Genomic DNA, 22,394 nt, shown 5'->3' with positions numbered 1-22,394 from the left:
GTTAACCCCGGGATGGTGCTAGCCACTCCGTGAATCATCATCATTGTGACAAATTTCCTATTTTAGGCGCTTCTAGGCGTTCTTGTTGCTGCTGTCTCCTCAACGTAGTGCTAGTATTAGTTAAATTAGCTAAATCGGCTGGCGATATCCTCCAGCCGATTTTTAAATAAAAGTGCAAAGCACAATGACAGATAAGCTTGCCGACTTCGTTGTATGAAGGTCACCCGCCGCAACATTCGTTACATTGAGGTCGCAAGCACATGGTCTTCAATGTGGGTAGCAATGGGGAATTTAACAACTTCGTCAAATCCAGCCTGAGATTCGTTACCCAGAGGTTCCTTACATTCAGGTTTAACTGTACGCGTTTAGTCCGTGCTCTGGGCACGAAAATCGAGATCGCGCCTGGCTAACTTTGTTTACCCGGGTTCAAAGAGGCTAATTTTTATTTTATTTTTTTTTGTGCGTGGATCATAAAATCTCCCGCTTTCAATCCGTCTTCAGGTTGTCGCGGGTGTCAACTACAAGCTGTCTTTCTTGACTGCTCCGTCCAATTGCACGGTCGGTCGTGATGTTTACGCCGCCCAGCAGTGTGTCCCAAGTGGACCGGTAAGTGAATACGCTTTATGTGAGGGCACTTCATCGTCGTATGTCCCGCATTTAAATGTTACTTACAGAGCAAATGCCTTTGCTAGAATCGTTCATTAACTAAGTTTAACTCATTGAGGCTGCTGCGACATCAACAAGCTTATTTTGCTGATTTTTATGTACGCTTCTGCTCTTGTTCCTTTGAAAAATATTTGATTCCCTGTAGCTCTCCTCCAGGCAAACTTACGGAGGCATTCCTGAATTGACATCCGAGTTGTATGTATACACTAATGCAAAAAACACGTCAAAAGTTTACCCGTAGCGATATTTATTTATTTATTTATTGTACCTCAAATGCCCTGAGTAGGGGTATTACATGAGGGGTGGGCAGATACATCAGTTAATAAGGTGATCGATGAAATCCTTGAATTTAGTAGGGTCGGAGTGTTGGATGGCGTCGGTGGGCAAGCTGTTCCAGTCTTTGGCTGTTTGCACGAAGAATGAGTGCAGATGGGCAGATGTACGGGCTGCTGGAGGATAAACGGCTTTTGCATGGCTAGTGCGGCATGACGTCCGGTGGGCGGGTGTGATAGCAGATGAAGGAGGCAATGCGTGATAGAATTTATGAAAAAGGCAAAGGCGAGAGGTTTTTCGTCGTGAAGCTAATGTTTTAAGGTTGGCGTAAAGGCCAGTTTGTGCGTTGAAAGGCTGGCTGTTCGAACAAAATATTAAGTTCACGATAAATTCGAACTCATAGTTACATGGTGAAAAGTCATCCTAGCAGAGCATGCTTTTCGGAGTGTTGAAAATTGAGGCTCCTCAAAGGTAGCGAAGAAAACACAATTTTGAAGTAGGAATGTAAGCCATACTACGCCTGATTCAATTGGTTTCATTGAGTATTACAAAATTCACATGTGCTCTTCTTTCAGTTCTACATTCACTCGCGATGCTAAACAAACGCGTGCACAGGAGAGTCCTAATTCGACCCTCCGTGGTACACCACGGCAACAACGCTATCCAAATCGCAAACCCTCCGGTCGAAACAAGACGCATCCGCCAGAAAAGGTTCTTCATTGCAAAATAGTACATGGTTCGGTAAAACCAAGTCATTCATAAACAATCACTTCGCGTAATTGTGGACGTACTGGGAGTGAAAAAGTTTAACTCCCTTTTATTTCAGTTCAGCCCTTTTGCATCCCTTTGCAGTTTTACACACTTCGGGATCCGAGATGAAATACCACAAGCATTGCTCATACAATTCTGAAAAGAAAATTTATGTAAAAAAACAGTGCGCCAAAGATGTTTAGTATCTCAATGTTTTCCGATTAGGCTTGCTTTTTGGTGGACATTTGCGCATGTTTTGCGCTGAATATACAATGTACGCTTGCTTAATTACGGGTAAAGATTTCTTAAAAATTACAAGAGAATTCTGTTTACATTGTCACTTACTGCAGTACTGACGAAATGCTGCAGGAAGTGTAACCATGCAAATGTAGTGCCGGATGAGCGAGCAACGACGAAGCTTTGATGAGGCCGAAAGTGCGAGTCTCTGGCATCCTGCAACTCTAAAGAACAGTGGCACGAGCGTAGCCCGCAATTTTTTTCGGGGGGGAGGGGGGGGGGGTAGGGGTGGCCCGTGGTCGACCAAAAGATGGGAGGGGGAAATATGTAGGCAAGGCTTCTTGCGCGCTGTTTTTCAAACGAAGCTTGAAATAAGGAACTTTTAACATGCGATTTGTGTATGCTGAATGCTAACAGTAAAGCCCACTTGAAGGAGCTGAGATGATGATGATGGCCTAAATTAACGTTAGCCGGCCTATGGGTAGGCCACGGGTGATTCATTCGTCCGTACAGCAGGCGGTTATGCGGGCACGTGCTCGCGAGAGGGACCATGAGTGTGCTCGTGAGCGGTGCGTGGTCCCCGAAATTCGCCAGTCGGAAGTGGAGGCCACCACTGGGTGTTTATAATATCCAGATACGCTTGTTTTAGAGTTCCCTTTAGGAAAAGGACCAATAAGTTTTCTTATCAGCTATGAAGTACAGTCGAGCACGATTTGAAGGTTATCTCGCCAGGATCAGGCGGCCAAGCATGCCGCCGGCCAACGCTTTCCTTTCGGAACCATGAAAATCAAGATTTCGCACTCTTCTCTCTCTTGTTGGCTGTTCCATGCTACAACAATGGCCCACACGACTGACTTGCCACCCCTTGGGTTTCAAGCTTTACATTCGTTGTTATCAAGCACAGAATTGGTTGCCTTTTATCTACGCCGACGATAACAAAACTGGAATGGAAGATTTGCTAAAGTTGGTGTTATGACTGCTTCATTTGAAAGAGTAGCTTCCCCGCGATAACCTTCGAATCGCACTGGACTGTACGTGCGGCACATTCGTATATTATGAAGGTGAAGCTAGCGAACGTGCATCATCGTTTTTAAGTAATTGCCTTTTTGTTATTTTTTGTACTATAGTAGCGTGAGTAGTAAACTCAAGCTTAGCGGAAGACCTTATTGCACTGCTGTTGAATGTTGAACTTTGTTACACGTTTCTCAAATTTGATTCGTTTTCCAGCCGTTAAATTGAACAGACATGGCTTCAGTAAATTTCCGGTTAAGCAAATACAGGTGCTGATTCTAACCGAGAGGGTGGTCAAGGAAACAATGGAATAGTGCCAAAAAGACAAAGCTCCGCCATGAAGAGAATTGTACAGTTTTGTTGATGTAAAGGAAATACAAGATGAGCAGAGCAATGCTTTTCATAGAGCAGAAATTATGGAACTGCAATAGTCAATTAATTGCGATGTCGGTAGAAAAATAAACATATCAAAGATTGATGGTTGACTGAACAAAATACTGACTTGCATGCTCTGTCATGTTATCACACTTTGTACCAGTGTAATGACAAGGAATGACACGCTAAATTCCAGACCATATGTAGGCATATATGTGGCTTTTCCTGCTGTTCTGCCATTTCCTGGCCGTGCTGTTCCGCCTGCGAAACAGTGGGACTGCCTCGTTCGGCTCGCGGCAGGTTCCCGGCGCAGAACGGTGTATCCGGTGCGAAATTCAGCCGCACTGTATATGTTGACATGTACAGCATCTCGAGCGGACACAGGGTTCAGACGTTGTCGTAGCCCTTGTTTTCAGCTTTATATGATCAAGAATGTCTTTAAAACTGTAGGTTCCCCGCCTGCAGGCGACTTTAGGCGGTTCTTCAGGCTTCTTGAACCGAACCCCAGCCTGGCACGAAACATTTAGAGGTGGGGGGTGGGGGGGGGCACGGGCCCGGTGTGCTCCCCCTCCCTGGGTACGCCCCTGAACAGTGGTAGCGGGAACCAGCGAAAGAAAAAAGGAGTAATTGCCACAGTGAAAGAAAGAAGTCCAAGAATATACACCGACATCGCAGCACACGCAGGAAGCATTGGCGATAAAAATGTTTTGTATTTTTCATGCACAATACACATGCAGAGCCCACGTGAACTTCACCGTCAGTACACCGCCTCCTACGTTGGTCCTGAACGAACACTGGGCGATGCATATAATTCACTCCCCAAAAAATTAGTTCTGACGATGGCAGGAGGGAAGCAAGATCACTAACCGTTTCCAGGCAACTAGACGGACACCCAGGAGTCCTCTACACCGACGCCTCACTACAGAAAGGCAGCGACCGCGCGGCAGCAGTCGTGACTGACAGGGAGCGGCTTGTTACCAGCGCCGCAATTAAGACCAAAGACCCAACGACGGCGGAGGAAGTGGCCATAGCCCTAGCACTCGTTCAACCGGGGGCAGAGGTAGTGGTCACAGACTCCAAAAGAGCGTACGGCAACTACCGGAGGGGGCGATCTCCTCAGTGGCGGCTGCAATCATCTCCAAGCAACGAGCACCGGGGAGAGCCATAGAGCTCACGTGGGTGCCCGCCCACTCAAAGGTAGCCGGCAACACCATCGCCGACTACCACGCCCGAGCAATGACCCTCCGGGCAGGGCACGACGCAGACACCCCAACCCCAGTGCTCACGTACAGAGATATAACGAGATCATATCGAGAAGAGCGGTGCACCCTCCCTGAGCCACACCGCACCCTGACGAGGGACCAGCAAACAATACTCAGGAGACTACAGGCAGGGTCGCTCACGCACCCCGTCCTGTTACATAGAATGTATCCCGAGAAAGAAGAGGTGTCCATTCTGCAACAACAGCACTGGCACTCTTGCACACATAATCGCAGAGTGCACTAAACCCCAGGCACCCCTACCCCCCACCCCCCTCCCCAACCCCCCACCCCCACTCCACGAGCGATGGGAGACCTTGCTGGCCAGCCCCGCCCTGCAGACTCAACTTGTGCTAGCGGCCAGGGGCCAGGAGCTGCTGGCCACATACGGGTCCCGTGAACAGGGAACCGCCCCGTCCGGCACTTAAGGGTGCCGCCGTCTTTTCGGGCTCCAATAAAGTCTACTACTACTACTGCGTAGTGGTCGGCCCTTTCGATCGTCCACCCATGGGATCAAAATTTCGTCCACTTTAAATGACTTTTTTTATTGATGAAAGCTACTTTAAGAGTATTTTGTTCAGAACGAAACCATAGACGGGCTTTACATTTACACTGGCGAGGCACGTATGCAGGCAACCATGTAATTGCGCCATCACTGGTTGGGTCGGGCTCCGAGGGATGGCGGTATTTGTTCGAGCACCAAGCCCACGGTGTACGTTGGACGTTGCAAACTCTACACCGCCGAACGCAAAGTAATTCCTCGACCTAAATGTCAGTTAGATTAGTAACCTACCCGTTGGTACCACCATTGAGAAGCTGTTGAGAAGACTGAGCAGACGAAGCAAGCCGGTATTTTTTTTTCTGCGGCGTGAGGGCGCAGTGGCGCAAGCCCCGCCACGTCCGTGGCGCTTCGGTCATGTCCGTGGTCATTTCCAGTGTTGCCAAGCGAAGAAATTGACAGCTAAACTTTTCAGTGAACAGCATCAATAAGGGTTTAAATTAGATTACAGTTAAGCAATGGGGTATACAATGTTCCCGGGAAATCTGCGCGACTCATCCACTGTTGGTATCTATTTTAAGTTGGACTATGCGGAAAGAAATCAATGAGGAAATGAAACGACGTCTACAGAGTGTAACAATATGTGCTTCCTTTGCAATGCGAAACGAAAAAAGGCAGGTGTGCTTTCTACCCGGTCTCTAGATAAAATGAACGCGTTGCCACGCTTTCTGAAGAAGCGTCCAGGTACGGGGTGCAGCTTAGTCGAGAAAATTGGCTCGCGCTATGTGATGAGTTAAGGGGGACTCTCAGTACTGCCAGTACGTGGAGGTTATTGAGATACATTTTAGACCCGCCAAGAAACGAGGCCGAGTCCGCCAGTCTAATTACCACTGTTAGGTACTCGTTTCCCGGGAAGCAGGACGACCTCTATCAAGAACTTCAAACAAGGTACATCTCAACAAGTTGGTGGATCTATTTCAAATTTTTTATCTGCGTTTATCGACGCGCTTCATAAAGATCAGAAACATGAGCTTGAAAATATCTAGAGCCGAATTGAAGTATTCCCTCTGTGGTTAAGTGTAGATCCGGAACTCTTTTGTGAACCCTTGGGACCTTTCTGTGATTAACTTTTTAGTAGCTTGTTCCCCACCATAGGAATTTGTTTTGTAGTGGTGCTATAAAGGTTGATTGTGTAATTTTCAGTTCTTAGGGCAGCGCTGTTACCACCAGCCGCTCCACCATGGTACGTGTTTTCTGTAAATTGACTGTTTCTTCGGTTCCTTTGTATTTAGTCAACACATTCCCTTATATTCATGGCGAACAGGCGGTTTAACACAGCTTTTATATGATATTTTCTTGGCTTAGCCAAAATTTTTGTAATGACACATCTTCTTACAGAACCGTATTGTTACTCGCAGGTGAATGGCAATTGCACGGCCATTGTGTACGTGGTCGTGTGGATGAATAGCACCCAAGTTACCAACTACACCTGCACCCCACCCCGCAAAGCGACCTCGAGCTGAACCGGACGCCTTTTTACGATGCCTTGGGCATAACAGCATCGTGACTCAGTTTTCCCCATGAACGAGGCAGCAAGCGGTGATTCTATCCACTGCAGGTTGTTTCTTTCCACGTACAATTACGAGCTTGGGAACCAGTGCCTCTAAATGTCTACTACTAATCATCAATACAGCCTGGGAAGCAACGTAGGAACGAGCCGTTACATATCGTGCCCAAATGGCCTGAATGATCAAAATTGTTATGATGTTTGGACCTTGAATGTTTTCAAGCCAATATTGAGGAGAAATTTGTTTTCTCTGAAGAGGTGTTGAAATTTTTACTTTATTTTTACAGGACTGCATTCTTTACTGTCCTCTTGAAACACACCCTACATTGTGGTCGCTTTGCTGTTTCATAACGAACAATTTCCTTTCACTCTGTCTAGTTAGAGTGTGTTTTTATTGCCTACTGTACGCAATAAAACAAGCTTGTTCCATCATTTTGATTATTGCACAACGAGGTCAAGATTTTATTTCGCTTACTGGTGCTTTGCCTTCTTTATAGACACACGACCTGTGCAAAAAACTGGCTACTATACTATGTAGTCACAACTAAAAGTCAAGACCTACATGTCGACTGGAGCGCACAGCAACAATTATTTTTGCAGAACAAAATAGCTCCAACACAATGGCAGGGGAATGGCATTGTTTTAACTGGTGCCGTTGCACTCGCATTGTGCGCATTGCAAATGGAGGCCCTCTCAAACCTGCTACAACCATACGCAGAGTGTCGCTGCTGTCAGTGCGAAAAGCTACCAATTACATTGGTAGCCAATCATAGTTCGAAGAAAAAATAAAATTTCTAGAAAAACAGCACGCATAACTGGGACGAAGTAGAGGACAACCGCAAGTGCTCTGTTACTCCAAGTTTTCTCTGCTATTTTGTTTACAGTGAGTACCAAACTAGCCCAATGTCAAGCTTTGCAAAGATAAAACCTTCAAATGAAACACAACCGCAAAATTAGGGGTGAACATCTTGTCTAACTTATTGTTTCAGTTTCAGGTTCGCGCTTCTTAGAGTGAACTAATTCTGAGTCCAGATAAACAGCGAAAAATATCCGCATGAATCCTAGGTGCTTGTTGCAATGCTTTAGTTCCCTGGCATAGTAGAAGCTATCTAGACCCTAAAGTAACGATGTAACAACAGAAAAGCTTCACACGCATCAATTTTTCCTTATCAGCGAGATTACAGCTGCAACCTAGACAGCAACTCGGCAAAATCTAATTTAATACCTAAAGCGGTACGTCTTAACGGCGCCACAATGTCCCAATTCTAAGTTTTTGCACTTTCTTAGTACCACCCCGATGACAAGTAGCTAGCTTGGAAGTCTTATAAGGCTGTTAATAATAAAGAAAGCTTAAGGGCATTGAATGAAAAGTGGGCGAATTGTTCCCACTCAATGCGGAACGCGACAAAAAAATGCATATTGTTCACACAACACCGGGGACTTTGTTTAAGGGACCATGGGGTTCCGTTAGGCCATCAGCAACGTGGCATGGCACGGTATAATGATGCCGAGAGGACCCTTTGTGCAAATGAACAACAATGCATTCCTAGCTCACAATTCATTGATGTGCTAAGGAGCCCGAAAAAAGAAGAAATAACGTGGTGAAGAAAAAGTCATGGGAGTATTTTAGTCACCGTAAAAAAAATTAAGCCTGCTTGCACAACGGTGCAAGCCTATGTCAAAGCAGAGCTGTATTCGTTTCACTAAACTAAACTCAACGAGCGCCATTTTGGACATGGAGATGAATTTACATTGTGTGTACTATATTTATATGGCACTCGTAGAAGAAGACAAAAAAACAAAATATACAAGTGCTTTACTTGTGCAGTGCCCACTTCAGTCTTCGTATACTGCATCGTGCGCCGCCGTAAAGTCTTCATCGAGCTCTCCCTCACCGCTGAACATTCAAAAACACTACTACTACTGCTTCTTGTTCTTCTCGCGGTTGCATTCTCACCAGGCAGCGCGGCGCGCTTTCGGATAAGCCACCTCTTCTAGGGCAGGGCGTCCGCAACTTCTTTGGTTGCCCATCCCCCGAGTGCGTGGCACACAGGTCAAAGAGAGTTCTGCCGCCACCGCGGCACCTGCAAGTTTTATGAGTGCATATGGTTGCCCCTAGTAACGTCGAGTGAGTGACGTCAGAAGCAGACGACACTCGTTCCGTAGGTGGCGGTGTATGCTCAATTCCATACTGTCACGGGCGCTCGGTATTTTTAGGGGCGTAGCACCTTAGGACCTCGCTTTGTCCGAAGCATCGCGGATTATATTGAAATGTATTGGATCAGATTAGATTAGATTAAATTGAATTTTATCAGATTAGATTGGACTAAAATTGTATATACCGTATAAACCGGAATATAGGTCGAGTTTTTTTCCAAAAAAATCCGCACAAAAGTCACCCCTCGTCTTATATAGCGGTCATTGTCAGAATGTAAATCGTTGTCTAGCAACAATGTGCAAGCGTAGTCCGTCGCCATCATGGAGGAAAGATGGTCGCCATCGCCATTCGTGTCGGACTACTCTCTCGCACTATCAGGCCTTTATTCGATTTTGCTTTTCTCTAGTTTTTCGTCTTTTACTCATCTATTGTGCGTGCGTGCGTACATTTCTGTACGTCTCTGTTCGGAGATGAGTGGCGGCAGTCGACGCCAGTTCACCGCGGCGTTTAAGCTGACGGCGATTGAGTCACCGAGCAGAATGGAAATATGGCGATATGGCGGCGCAATTAGGCGTTTCGGAGAAAAGTGTGTGGTACTGGCGGAGCCAGAAAGCTAAGCTGTGCGCGTGCAACCTGCGAAACCGATCGTACCGTGGACGTCAAGCGGTGCACCCCGAGTTGGAGAAAAAAGTGGCGGACTTCGTCCGGGAACTTCATCCGGGAACTTCGCTCACGATCGCTCCGGAGGCCATGCGCGGGCAGGCTCCGCGAACTGTACAATGAGTGGATAGCCGGCGACAACAAAAAGACCGGTTGCGACCGTGTCAAGCTGGGTGTCCTTCTCTGGGCAGTCGTTGCCCGACGACATGGTTACACGAGCGTTCAGGAAGTGCTCCATCAGCAACGCGCCTGATGGCATGGAAGATGACAGTGCGAAACAGTCATCCTCGGGCGACTCTGAGAGCTCGGACGAGTGACTTCGGCAGGCATAGTGAGTGGCAGTGACGGACGGGCATCGAATTATAAATATAGACATTGTGAGTGCGCTTCTGTGCCGAATTATTTTTTTGTAAACTTTTCCCACCTCAAGGTAGGGGGTCGACCTATATACTGGGTCGACCTATAATCCGGTTTATACGTACTGTACACACGCGTTGTCACTCATTTACATGCGCGAGTGGGCAATGCCATAGGCGATTTACGGTAAGAACGATTCCCAGTGCTTCGACCACTCGCCATGATTCACTTCGTGGAGATGCGTGAATTTTTCTTTTCATTTTGCAAGCCCCTTACGTGGCGCAAGCCTCGTGCAAGTCTGGATAGCTATCATGAGACTAGGCACCTGCACTGTTAGCTTTTATTCTTTCCATTCCAGCACTTCAGTTTCTGGTTTTTTGGGGCGCACGCCTTAGTCCGCCTTACACCAGATTCCTGGCCAATCTCCCCATTGGTATTCCTTTCTTTTTGCGAGCTCCTCACGTGACGCAAGTCCGCGCGCAAGCCTGGATTGTGATTAGATCTGCTTCCTCATTCAAATTGTTAAGTTTTTAATTTGTAGTTTTTGTGTAGCGGGCGCATTAGTCTTACCTAGCCCTATTCTTGTCCGATCCCTACGTATGCATTCGGCATTAAAACAATGACCACCAGGACTAACAAATACAACGGGATGGAGCGCTGTATTTTCTCGTGGTTGTCGTCGTTTTCTTGCTCTTCGTTTCACCATGTAGCCTTACCAACTTGCCCAGCTTTCTTTGTTACGTCGGCTAGGAAGCTTAGTGACAATAAGGGCATCGGGGAGGAAGGCGAGGCGTGTACCATTTACGAATTTTTTCTGGTGTGAAGGCAGTGTTTGTGATACATTTGTTGAAATTTGTTGGTGAAGACCTGGCCACTGTGAGGTAAGGGCGGAAGGTTACTAAGGTAGCCTGTAGGAATAACATTTTTTATTCGTTTGCGTCTATCCACTTTGAGGCGATGAATTCGCAACGAGGTAGATGGTATGGGTGAACGAGACGGTTCCTTAGCAGACACCAGTGGAGTTTGAGTTTTTCTACACTCTCTGGCGGCCAGGTGAGCCGCCTGGTTATCAGTCGAGTCAGGCTCGTGGCCAGGTACCCAGTCAAAGCGTACAGTGATGTGGTTCCAGTTAGGAATTTGCGCTTGATAGAGAATTTTAGTGGGGTTAGTGGTGGTGTGGGAGCGAAATGCCTGCATGGCCTCGTAAAAGTCTGTGATGAGTCGAAGCGAAGATTGGGGAGCTGCAGTGGTGTCATACGGCACGAGTGACACAGTGGCGTTCAAAGCATGCAGTTAGGCTTCAAAACGTGTTAAGGTGGGGTTCATGGTGTGATATTCCCGCAGAGCATGAAGTTCGGGAAAAGTCCATGCAAGGCTAACAAACGAAGAGCTTCACCAGCTCGGCTGTTCAAAGCAGATAGGCAGCCATAATTGCGGCATGGTGAGAGATAGGTCATTCGACTGCTAAACCAACGGACTAAATTTTCGCATATAGGTAGCCCGAAAAGGCGATTTTCTTTAAGTAAAAATGTATTTATGCTGTTTCAGGTTCTTGCCCTAGCCCTTAGATCTCAAGGATGGGGCGGAGATTAGATGATTATTCAGCTGCACCGAACCCCTAATCTAGGGGCAACCGCGGCTGCACGTAGCCGGCACATCGCCTTGCAGATAAACACGAGGTAGCCGGGGCGTGTTTAAGGGCGCGCTCTTCCTCAGACTTTGGTGGTGCATGACCTGCTAAGGCTTCCTTTATTTGGTCGCTATGACACCTGTTACAGTATATCAGCGAAGCTGCACATGGTTTGGGTTCCCTGGATTTTTCGCCCCCATCAGCAAGACTGAGAGGGCAAAAACTCAGCTACCGCACTCGGTAAAAAAACACGAAGCGTTCCATCGCTCAAGGATTTCCTGTTGACGCTTTTTTGTTTGTATTTGTTTCTGCAGCATGGTTTGTAGTTCGGCAAGTTGGTACATCATTTAACGAAACGGCGCGACACACGTGTCAAGGGGAAGAAAAACTACACAAGCACTGACTAACAACTGTTTACTTTATTACAAAGCGCGGAATATATAGGAAAAACGTTTTACGAAGAGTAGCCGTGCGCATGATCAGTGAACAAATTAACTTATTTGCAAACAGAAGAAAAATGTTGCAATTAACGGAGCCCGCTATCTCAACACGTATGAAATTTTTTTCAGGAGTGCTACTGATTGAGTGCTACTGCTTACACACGAGGTTCCTCTTTCGTGTATCGCAAGCGCTTCAGAGATTTAGCGCGTATGCTGGCCTTTGTACCTTCGTAAGATACTGCATTTCTCGAACTGTGGATTGCACCGGCAAGCCTCGACGTGTTGAGCAAGAATGCTGCCCGTGCCAGTCTGCAGTATGTTGGCATGCTTCCTTAACCTGTCGTTGATGCAAAGCCGGTTTATCCGACGTACGATTTGCCATAAGGCACCAAGGGCATCTCGCACTCCACTGCTTGCTGGCTTTCGACATAGGGCTTGGTGTGATTTTTGAGGCATCGTTTTTTCTGCTTCTTGCTTACTCTTCCCTCCTCTGGAGGGCCCGCCCAGAGTGTTGGGGGCAGAGAACAGCAGCTGCACACGGGACCATCCCACTATCTTTTTGAGCTTAAGGCTGACACCATGAAGGTATGGAATTAACGCTTTTTTCTTGAGGTATTCTTGCGGCGTTTCCGGTGTGGCAGTCTTCCTCATGTCGCTCAAAAGTTTGCTGGCATGCTGCCGAGAAGCTGATCTGGGAATACAGCTGCTGAAAGACGCTGGACTTGTGCTGTCAAACGGTTTTGTACGGTGGGTCCGCAAGACCGGGCCAGTGCATTCTTCATAGCGGATGTGGCGGCCGCCCGCTTCACAACCAGTGACCCGGCTTGTACGGGAAATCGCCCCCATGAAATGGGGCGGCTGGAAAAATACATCAACCTTTTTTTTTTGGTCCGACCAGGTTTCAAATTTCTGCGGGTTGAGCATTGAAGGCTTTCTGCAATTGCTGGTCTTTTGTCTACGGTATACGTATGTTCTTTGGGAAGGCGACCTGTACATACAGAAGAAGGGCACATACCGTTTCATTCGCATAATGATCGCACTCGCGTAATGATCGCACCGCTGATGTTTGTCGTCAAAATTCGATTTTTAGATGCGACTGTATCTCATTCACTCGACTTGTCCCTGCATCTGGCGTCGGCGTTGTTGTCGGCGTCCGCCCCTCCCCCATTCTCCTCGCCGCGTGAGATGCGCTCTCCGCCGCTCACCCCCTCTCCTCTCCGATAGCGAACACTCTCTCGCGAGGGGCATTGGATTGGATTCGAATGGATTGGCTTGGCTTGCCTTGGCTTGGCTTGGCTTGGCTTGGATTGGATTGGATTGGATTGGATTGCATTGGATTAAAGTGGGCTGTGCTGGATTGTGTTGCGTCATAGCCGCGGCAGACGCACTGGCGCCGGCGCGTCCCCTCACTGTTATGCGCGCTATAAAACGCAGTGCCTGCGCCGCTCCGCTTCATCGTTCCAGCGCCGTTCCTCCGCTGTCCAACGCAGCAACGTGAACATCCTATGCGTCACATCTACACAGGGGTTCCCGCGAGGGGAGGTGGGAGATTTTTTTAAATTTTCCGCGCAATGATTTACGCACCCTGAACTGGCCAGTATGTGGTATGCGTGCCAGGTCTAGCTGATGATGATTGTGCTTACCGATGTTTCCTTCCCTTTCAAAGCGGACATGGCTACGTTATTGGCGCAGAATTGCCGATATTAGCGATATCGGCGAGCATGCGTTCTATATTGATGAGGAAGAAAGTCTCAGTAAGTGCAATAAATGTACTCACAAGACAAAGACAAAATGCTCTCAGCTTGCTGTGTCGGCCCCCGTGTCTGTTTTGATGTCCCGCACTGTGACAGCGGCAGCCACTTATTGGTCGCCCTGTTGTCACCTCGCAGCAAACTCGTTCCGCCGCGTTCTGTAATTCATGAAAACACTACATTTCGCGTCACTTTGCAAAGCGGCTGGCGGTGGTTTGTGGAAGTTTATTATGTTTTTATTTAGTATTTTTATTATGTTCATGAGGCCTACCGTAAAAATTTTGACCCGCAACTCTCTTGACTTTTCTGTGCTGAAACGCTTTTCGTGAAAAATTTACCCCGCGTAATGAACGCACCCCTGAATTTGCATCAAAATGTTTTGGAAAAAACGTGCGATCATTACGCGAGTAAATATGGTACATAGTCTTCTGTCCAGCTCCTGTCCGGAGTGACCTGCTGCTAGTTCACCTGAAGAGAAAATTGCTTGAAGTGCTGCAGGAGACGGCAGTCGTGAGATGTTCTGCTTCGTTGATGATTTTTTAATCATCTTCCAGGCACAATGCACGGGAAGTTAGAAAACAGTTCACAATTTTTTCAAGAGCGTATTGCGACTTCGACCTCACAAACGAAGAGCCCGCGGGTGAGAGGCTACAATTCTTCGACCTTTGTTTTCAACTGAGCCCTGGAAATTGTGTTGGAGATGTGCGCCACGTTCCAAGAAGAGCCTTCTCCCGTACCCATCAGCTCATTGGGAGTTTGTGAAGTGGGCGGTCGCCACATTGACTATAAAGAATGCATGGTAATTCCATACATGCATGCTGTCAGCCATTAGCTCAGCGAGATAGTGGAACGGTCCGGTGTGCAGCTGCTGCTCTCTGCCCCTAACACTCTGGGGTGGGGGGGGGGGGGGGCTTCCAGAGGAGGGAAGAGTAAGCAAGAAGCGGAGAAAGGATGCCTGAAAAATCGCACCTAGTCCTATGTCGAATGCCAGGAAGCAGTGGAGTGAGATCCCCGTGGTGCCTTGAGGCAAATCGTACGTTAGACAAGCCGGCGTTGTCCTTAAGGGAGCATGCCAACACACTGCTTGCTGACTGGCACCGGCAGCATGCTTGCTCGCCCTTACGAAAATGCCACATATGGCCCATATATAAATTATATGTGGCCATATATAACTATATATGTGTTCTAAAATAGACCGTTCCTTCGGGCGAGGGGGAAACGCACTCTCGAACTCAGCGGCCGCGGCGCGCCGGCCGCCTTTCCCCCTCTCTGGAGTGTGCGCGCCGATCACGGCTGGCCTGGCGCAGCTGCTCCTTTGCCTTGACTACGCTTTGTAGGCATCGCGCGTGCGAGTTTACCACTAATTTACGCATTATTTTATCGAAATGTTGGTAATAAATGAGCCAGACTAGCAGCTTGTGAGTTGCGCAAGTTAAAATTTTTGGCAATTATGTTCTGCTGAGCTCTTTCGGTACACCTACTTTGGAGAACTGGCAAAAAATTCTACTTTCTTTCCAAACTAAAATGAGTCACTGAAACTTGCCTGTGCCGCATATGGTATTAGTTCCATCTCCACCGTTGCTGCGGTCACATTGCGGCATACCCGGCTCCAAGTATTACGTGGGATGGCCTTGGCGATTTTCAGTCACTACTACCTCCCTAAGTTGTCCCCTTCCACAGCCAATCTGAGAGGAATTGGGTGGGGGGATACTGAAGGGGATTCCAGCTCCCTTGTTTTCCCATCCCCGACTCGGACAAAATAAAGTTTTTCTCTAACTCACTCCAAGAGTTTAGGCTTTTTTCCCAAATGTGATGTATCTGTCAGCATGCATCAAACTAAGCAATGAAAAAAACGAACGCTTGTCTGATTGCCCAACGACGGACGCTTAATACTTCCTTACATGACACTCTCCAGGAGCCATGCTGTTTATTTTATTTATGTTGTACATTAGTTGCACGGCTAATTTGTACTGAAGAGCCGATTGAAATTCTAGAGAGGAAGTTTTGTTTATTGTTGGCGGCAGTGGTTGCTGAGGGTGAGGTGTTGATATATCGATAAGATATATACAAACTATGTAATGGGCCGAATACTAAGTTCACCCAAAACTACCTGTATTAAACACTGCAGGGATATGAAGCCAGAATTCTGTTACACCGACACGCGCTTCTGTTTGTTGCCCATGAGCACCGAGCGTATCACGGTTAGTCGTTTTAAAAAACATCAGTTTTTGCATTAAAGCGATCAAAATACCCGCTAAACGCTATCCCGGACGCTCACACACACAAACAAAAGAATTGTGACGAAGTATTGCAAGCATGCTCGACCCGGCATCGTTTACCCACCGTGGACCACGCTACCTCGAGGCAAATTTCAGCCCCACCGCGGCCCAAAAAGCCGCCAATTTAAGCCAGATCGCTTAAAGTCGTCGTATGCAACAACTTTCCGATTTAAAGTATACTGAGGAAAAGAACGTATAACGCGCTACAACGAAAAATTCACCGAGCCGCCGCAGGCGCCTATGCGCCGCGGAGCAAACGCCCAAGCCAGGAAATCGGCCAGCAACGAGAGGGCGCTGCGCACGCAAGATGGCGGTGCCCTCGTTGGAATGGTCTATATTCATCACTTGCCATATAGGGTGGCAAATAGGGCGATATATGGTGTGGTCAGCCCATATATGGCGTAAATATGGCCATAAATGGCCGCACTTGGAGCCATATATGGCGGAGCTAACCCATATATAGCTCCAATTACAGCCATTTTTGGCACCAAGTGCAGCCGTATATGGCCCGGCCAACCCATATATGGCGTCTTGTACATCCATATGTGGCGCTAGATTCTTCGTTATATGTAGGGCTCTGCGTTTTCTGATAAATCTGATAAAATCCGAAAAACACTCACTGGTAAAAAGTTTGTGAATTCGGATTTAACCGAAAAACTCCGAAATCAGGGACCGCCGCCTGTGAAAACCGGACTACCCTTTATCTTCCCTGGCATCTTCGAATAACTTTTCCTATTCTATTTTCATGTTTCCACTTTTGTTCGTTCCACTTATGTTTCCAAGCTTCATAAAGGGAGTCGCTTTGGACCCTTATCATGAAAAACAAGATCTGTCCACACAACAATAGTCGAACCCAGGTCAAACACTTCTCGCCTTCCCTGCCACTCCACTTCGGGCCGTTTTCCCGGATATGTTCTTTTGCTAGAATTTCATTCGCCCTTCTCTAACCTCATTTCGCTAAAGATTGAACGCTTGAGTAAGCGCAAAGGAACATGAACGAACGAAGTGGTCGGGACATGGTGCTACTATGAACTCGTTTATTTTCACTGTGACGCCTGATTTTTCAGGGTACGGTACTCTGCGAACGAAAGAAAAGAGGGAAAGGGGAGGAGCACAAGCAAATACACAAAAAACTCAAAAGTGGAGGATGACAGTTGAAACAGCGGCGTTAAAAAAGGCACTTGAAGAAGGCAGAATTAGTGAATGAATAAGAATTTCCCGTTCTTTCTTTGTCAGTGTTATGCAAGTTGTGCTTACGAATTTGCCTTTCAATGAAACAATCTGGTATGCCTCGATGATTTCTCTTGTTAGCTGATCCTCATGTCGGCCTACAGTGCTGGTCTCATTAAAATATGGCCTACATTCACAATCTTATTTGATTGTGTTCGATATTCGTTTTCTATATTCGATCCCTTTATCGGTTGGCAGACAGTACGTTGGTCAGGCAGGTCATTGCTTAAATAATCGACCTAGAGAGCATAGGATCAATGTAGAAAAGACGAGTAACGACATCTGGGCATACATTGTAGAGATTGTGAATGCAACATTTTGATAAGACTGGATAAAAATTTCTCTGCTGTTGAATTTCTTTTTTTTATTGTGCATAGCATTTCTTAAAGATCAATACTCTAGGATACTAATAATCCGAAAAACCCCGATTTCTGTGTACTCTGAAAGGACGCTCCGAAAAACTCCGAATTTGCAAAAATAAATAAACTCCGAAAAACGCCCTCCGAATTTGCTCAAATATAAACTCCGAAAACGCTGAACCCTAGTTATATGCCGTGAACAACAGCTATATGACACAATCAGATTTATGTATTACACCAAACGCAGCAAGATATGCGGTCAGTTACTGATATATACAATTGATTCACGCAGTTACAAGGCAATATATATGCAAATACTCTAAATATTTAATTCAAAATCACAGGAATATGAACTCACTTTGAATATAAATTCTCCGAAAACACTTTCTCTTTAGTTGTCAAGTTAGGGTGCTGGTAGTTTTTTTTAATAGACAGAGATATTTCAAAACTACATATTGCATATGTCAAAGCTACCTTGCATATTTCAAAAACCTTGCATATTTCAAAACTACAATTAGTTTTAGGGCAGCTGCTTTAGTGCTTTATTTGTCATATACGCTACACCACAATAAACGGTTTGTAATCTTTCTTTTTCATCACACAATTTTCAAATCAGTGAGGGGTGTGGCAAGAGGTTGGGGTGGATAGTGAGTGGCTTTGGGAGAGGGGGGTGCGGTTGGGCGATCGTTACGGATCCGCCACTGTTTAATAGCATCTTCGATAAACCACGCTGGTACATATCGGGGCGCACCGATGCGCCTTTTTGTCCTCGAGAAACCGCACCGGTGCGCACCATCTGTCCTCGATAAACCAGGGCGCACCGCCGCAGGACAACTTTCGGTTGCCGGCCAGCCATGCGCACGAGAGTCGATGGAGAGAGGGGTGAAATCATAGTGAAATACCGAGATGCATCGCGAACGAAGCGGGGGAAGCGTCTTAATGCGCCATGTGCTGCAGCGACGGTGCATCGACGCACTCGTGTGAAGGCGGAAGGCTCGAGCCGTATATTGCTGCTGACAAGGATGAGTTGCTTGCGTATTAATCGGACAACGATGCGACTGGCTCAGAGCGGGCGCTAATAACGGCCAGCGATAGTAGAGAGTTTTAGCAGACCGTCCGTTCCGTTGGTTACGTTGTTACCGGGTTACTGGGACCGGTCTGCACCTGCGTGCGCGGAGGGGCGAGGAGGAAGGGCGAGGAGGCGCGGACACGGCGAAGGCAGGCCCGCGGAACTAATCCCCCTACCGCGACGAACGCCCAAGAGCCCAGAGGGTTCTCTGGCAAAATAAACAAGGCAGCGTCTCCTGCCACGCGCGTGGCAGCAGCCACGCCCCCCCGGCAACGGCTGCTGCCACGCGTGACGTCATAATGACGTCATAACATTTATAATTGTCATTATTTTGTGTAGTGTAGTCCGAAATACACATTTTTTTTATTTGCAGTACAAAATAACGCACCATTGAACTGCTAAAACTTTTCTAAACCAACAATTTTTGTTCTTGCGGGAGCAGCCGGCTGCCAGCTGCCGTATCGCGCACATGGAGTCGCGTATCCGAAAGCGTGACGAAGCTCCGATTTTCTCGGGCCGACAACGTAGATAAACCGGATTTCATATTGTTAGAAGCACTATCTGAAAACGTGAGAAAATTGCTTGTGATTATGTATTGCGTGGGGACCCAGCCAGCCTTTCCAGACCGCAGCAAAATAGCCGCTCTCGAGTAATGTTGACCTGTGACCGCTTGGTTATGCTTGGTGTACGCCGATGGTACCTGCGTACAGTTTCAGCGTACGTGAGACGACATCGCACAGCCGACTGGCCTCGTTCGAACAAGATACGTTCCACACAAGAAAAGACACCGTCCGAGCGTAATTCTGTGAACCTTCCGACGCATGTCGGCGCGGCGGCATCTGCTATCAACAGTTTGCACCACGGCAAGTCCAGAATGCTTAAATGGGCGACCTGAAATCGCAGTGTGTGTTCTCGAAATGAAGACAACTTAGCAGCGCCAAAAGATAATCAGAATGTACAGTGCCGAGGACGAAGGGTAGTGGCGGCAACCGTTTTTTACTAGGCACATGTGCGCATTACAATTACAGACAATTGCGCCGAGAATAGGAAAGGTAATCTTTGGTGTCCCCACACATGTACCACGTACGTACCACTACAGTAGATCTCCTCTTCTGAAATATTAGCAAGGAAAACTCGAAAATCGGGAAGTTCTTATTTTCTAGTGGGCGAAATTGTAGCTTAAAATTTGTTTTACACCCACGATACGTTTTATGAGCAGAAAAGTCTTGTGAGCATGCGCCACAAGGATCATAATTGCGTGATATTCAGCGCTTAAAAAGATTTCCTAGTAGAAACCAAATATTTCGTAGTAGGATACATGATTCTACAACAGTTTAGGACCTGCGACCTTCAAAAGGTAGACTAGCTAGACGCTTCATCTCATAGCCACTGCACTGGTATAACTTTCACGTCTCACTGTACCGTGGTGTACGCTATGTTGGCCAGACTTGACTGAGTCCCTCATGCAAAGGAAGTTAATTCAGGACACACAACCAGACGATAGGGTCAGAGAAGAGGCTGTAGAGACGGCAATAGGAAGGGTATACGCTTGGCCGGCCATCATGTCTAATACACCTACATGCACTCCAGCATATGAAAACCTATGGGTTCTGCACAGGCACAATAAGCAACGTCAAAGAGAATCTTAAGATATGCCTAGAACGTGAAAGCATCTACGGATTGTTTGTGTAAACAGGTATAAGCAGCGAGCATGCTGCAAATGTAATTGATAGGCAAACGTCAAGGCTATCATGGGGCGAATTTAACAAAAAGAAATGGTGCAAAAGATCCCAATTTCAAACTACATTGATGTTATATGTGCATGCACTATAAACACAGTCATCAGTATGTTAACTGTACGTAAACACTCAAGTGATATGATCAAACGGAACTAGAGGCCCCACTGCAATCGCCCAGTTATGTTTCTTTGCAGTGGAATAGGTCGGTATCTGTTAGTCGCACAAACAAGATTCTCTGATGGCATGGAGAAATAGCTGGAAAGTGGCTATGGAGCTCCAGCTGCTTTACACATTTTCTGTTATACCAGTTATTTGTTTGAAGTTTGCAATAAAATTGATCTCATTTGTTAGTCTTTGTAATTAATGAACAAAACTTTTCATGGCCACAAAACGGTGGTCGATAAACAAATGCTCACTTTCTTTGGTGGCCTGTAACGATTCACTAGAATTTCACACGGCCAACCCAAGGAATCCATGGCTCGTACACTGCAGGGTAGTGCTAGTCTCCAAAAACATTTGCCAGGACGACTGGAAACTAGTGCGGCCCACAGGCTCCATAGGTGGAAACCAGTAGCCCACCCACAGTGCCATAAAACAGCAAATGAATGGAGTGAGTCTCTGCTAAATATTAAGCAGGTTCAAAGGGTAGGTTCGCATTGATAGATTTTGTGCCATCGTTCACTGTGCGTAGATTAACTATTTAATGGGCACAATAGTCATTTTTGTTATTTCGGACAGTTGAAGGGTTGCCTAAATGTTCTTTAACAAAACAAAAAGTGAAAGCTCTCAGGGATTTTAAAAACATTGTTTAGCCTCTCCAGCAATTGTCCCAGCCTGAAGGAACTCAGCTGATAGTTGGTGCCGACTGTCGTCCTCGCTTGCTAGCTCCCTGACCAAGCACATGAATGCAGTGACTAAGAAAGATGGTGACCAAAGTGAGAAGAGAAGGTGGATCCCGTACAACAGCCCTTGATCATCTAAACACCAGAAAAAAGCGCCGATGACTCACAGGCCACGACTAGGGCGTTAAAATACCTTTTGACATGCATTTACAGGGCATTTACAACCTTTTATCAAAAAAATCTTGATTACACACAGTCCCTCCATGGAAGGGGTTTGTTTCTGACAAGGTCGTTGAAATTTGTTATTCGTGACAACATAAACTCATCATTGGTCCCTTTCATTCAGCACACTTACGGGCTTCGTTTTAAAAACCCTGCTGTTTCTATTTCACGTATAAATGAACTGCTTATGCAATATTCTCTTATTTACCTATGTTCGAAGTAAACTGTGTTATACCGTAAGATGTGATGTGCCGAGTGCATGCAGGTGTAACATTCTTCAATGGGACATGCAGAACATGAAGCTCAGTGCTGATAAACTTAAATCAGGGAAAATAAAGCTTCCCATGTTGCTTCTTTATTTTTGTAACTATTCTCTCTACCAAATACCTTGGTGGTAAACTCAACTAAGCTCACCTTTTCCCTAGGCCTTTATAATTGTTTTGCTCTGCAATTATACATTCTCAGCTGGAGCATGCCTGCAGAATTCAGGCCCCAACCACGCTTTACTATTTCTCAATTGCAGCTGTATGAAATGTTGCTCTTTAGGTTTTGCCAATGATTTCCAACAGGCCATTTAATTGGTGTCAGAACCATTTTATACCTTTAATTGCTATTTATAGCAAACAGTATTATATCATTTTTCATAACACATTTTGTTGTAACCTCATTCAATGATTTTGTTACCCCGCCAGCCTGGTTCATAAATCTTTGCGTGAACATGCCCGTCTTGCAGCTAATCTGCATTAACAGACACCACACATTTTGGCTTTCCAGCGTAGCTTTGGTGTCCGCAAAAAGGAATCTTTTTCTTGGCTCCTCTGCAGCGCTTTGTAGAAAAAGATCACTTGCTGGTTTGGCTTTCCCGCAGGGCTCTAGTGTAGTGCAAGAAAGTATCGTGTGCTTATTCCTTTTTTGTTGAGGTTTTAATGCTGTGCATCTTCCAGAAGAACCCTGGCATTTTGTTTAGAAATGGAACTTCACAGCACAAACAGTGCAGATAAAGTAGAGCTACTCACTTTTT

General features: G+C 46.5%; 1 protein-coding gene across 1 annotated transcript in view; it reads left to right on the top strand.

The window, feature by feature from the left end:
* The window catches only part of LOC144148718 (cystatin-1-like), a 31,471-nt gene extending 24,402 nt beyond the window's left edge, over positions 1–7,069 (top strand). Inside the window, exons 3-4 of the mRNA XM_077680237.1 lie at positions 502–606; positions 6,489–7,069. Coding sequence (XP_077536363.1) covers positions 502–606; positions 6,489–6,593 — 210 coding nt within the window. The 3' untranslated portion in view covers positions 6,594–7,069. The remainder of the gene's footprint in view (positions 1–501; positions 607–6,488) is intronic.
* Positions 7,070–22,394: the final 15,325 nt, after the last annotated feature.

The sequence above is a fragment of the Haemaphysalis longicornis genome, unplaced genomic scaffold (assembly GCF_048455015.1).
Source record: "Haemaphysalis longicornis isolate Haplotype H1 unplaced genomic scaffold, Haemaphysalis longicornis Haplotype H1 scaffold_8, whole genome shotgun sequence".
NCBI lineage: Eukaryota > Metazoa > Arthropoda > Arachnida > Ixodida > Ixodidae > Haemaphysalis > Haemaphysalis longicornis.
The sequence above is the reverse complement of the archived record's forward strand: the minus strand, read 5'-3'. Positions and strand labels throughout refer to the sequence as shown.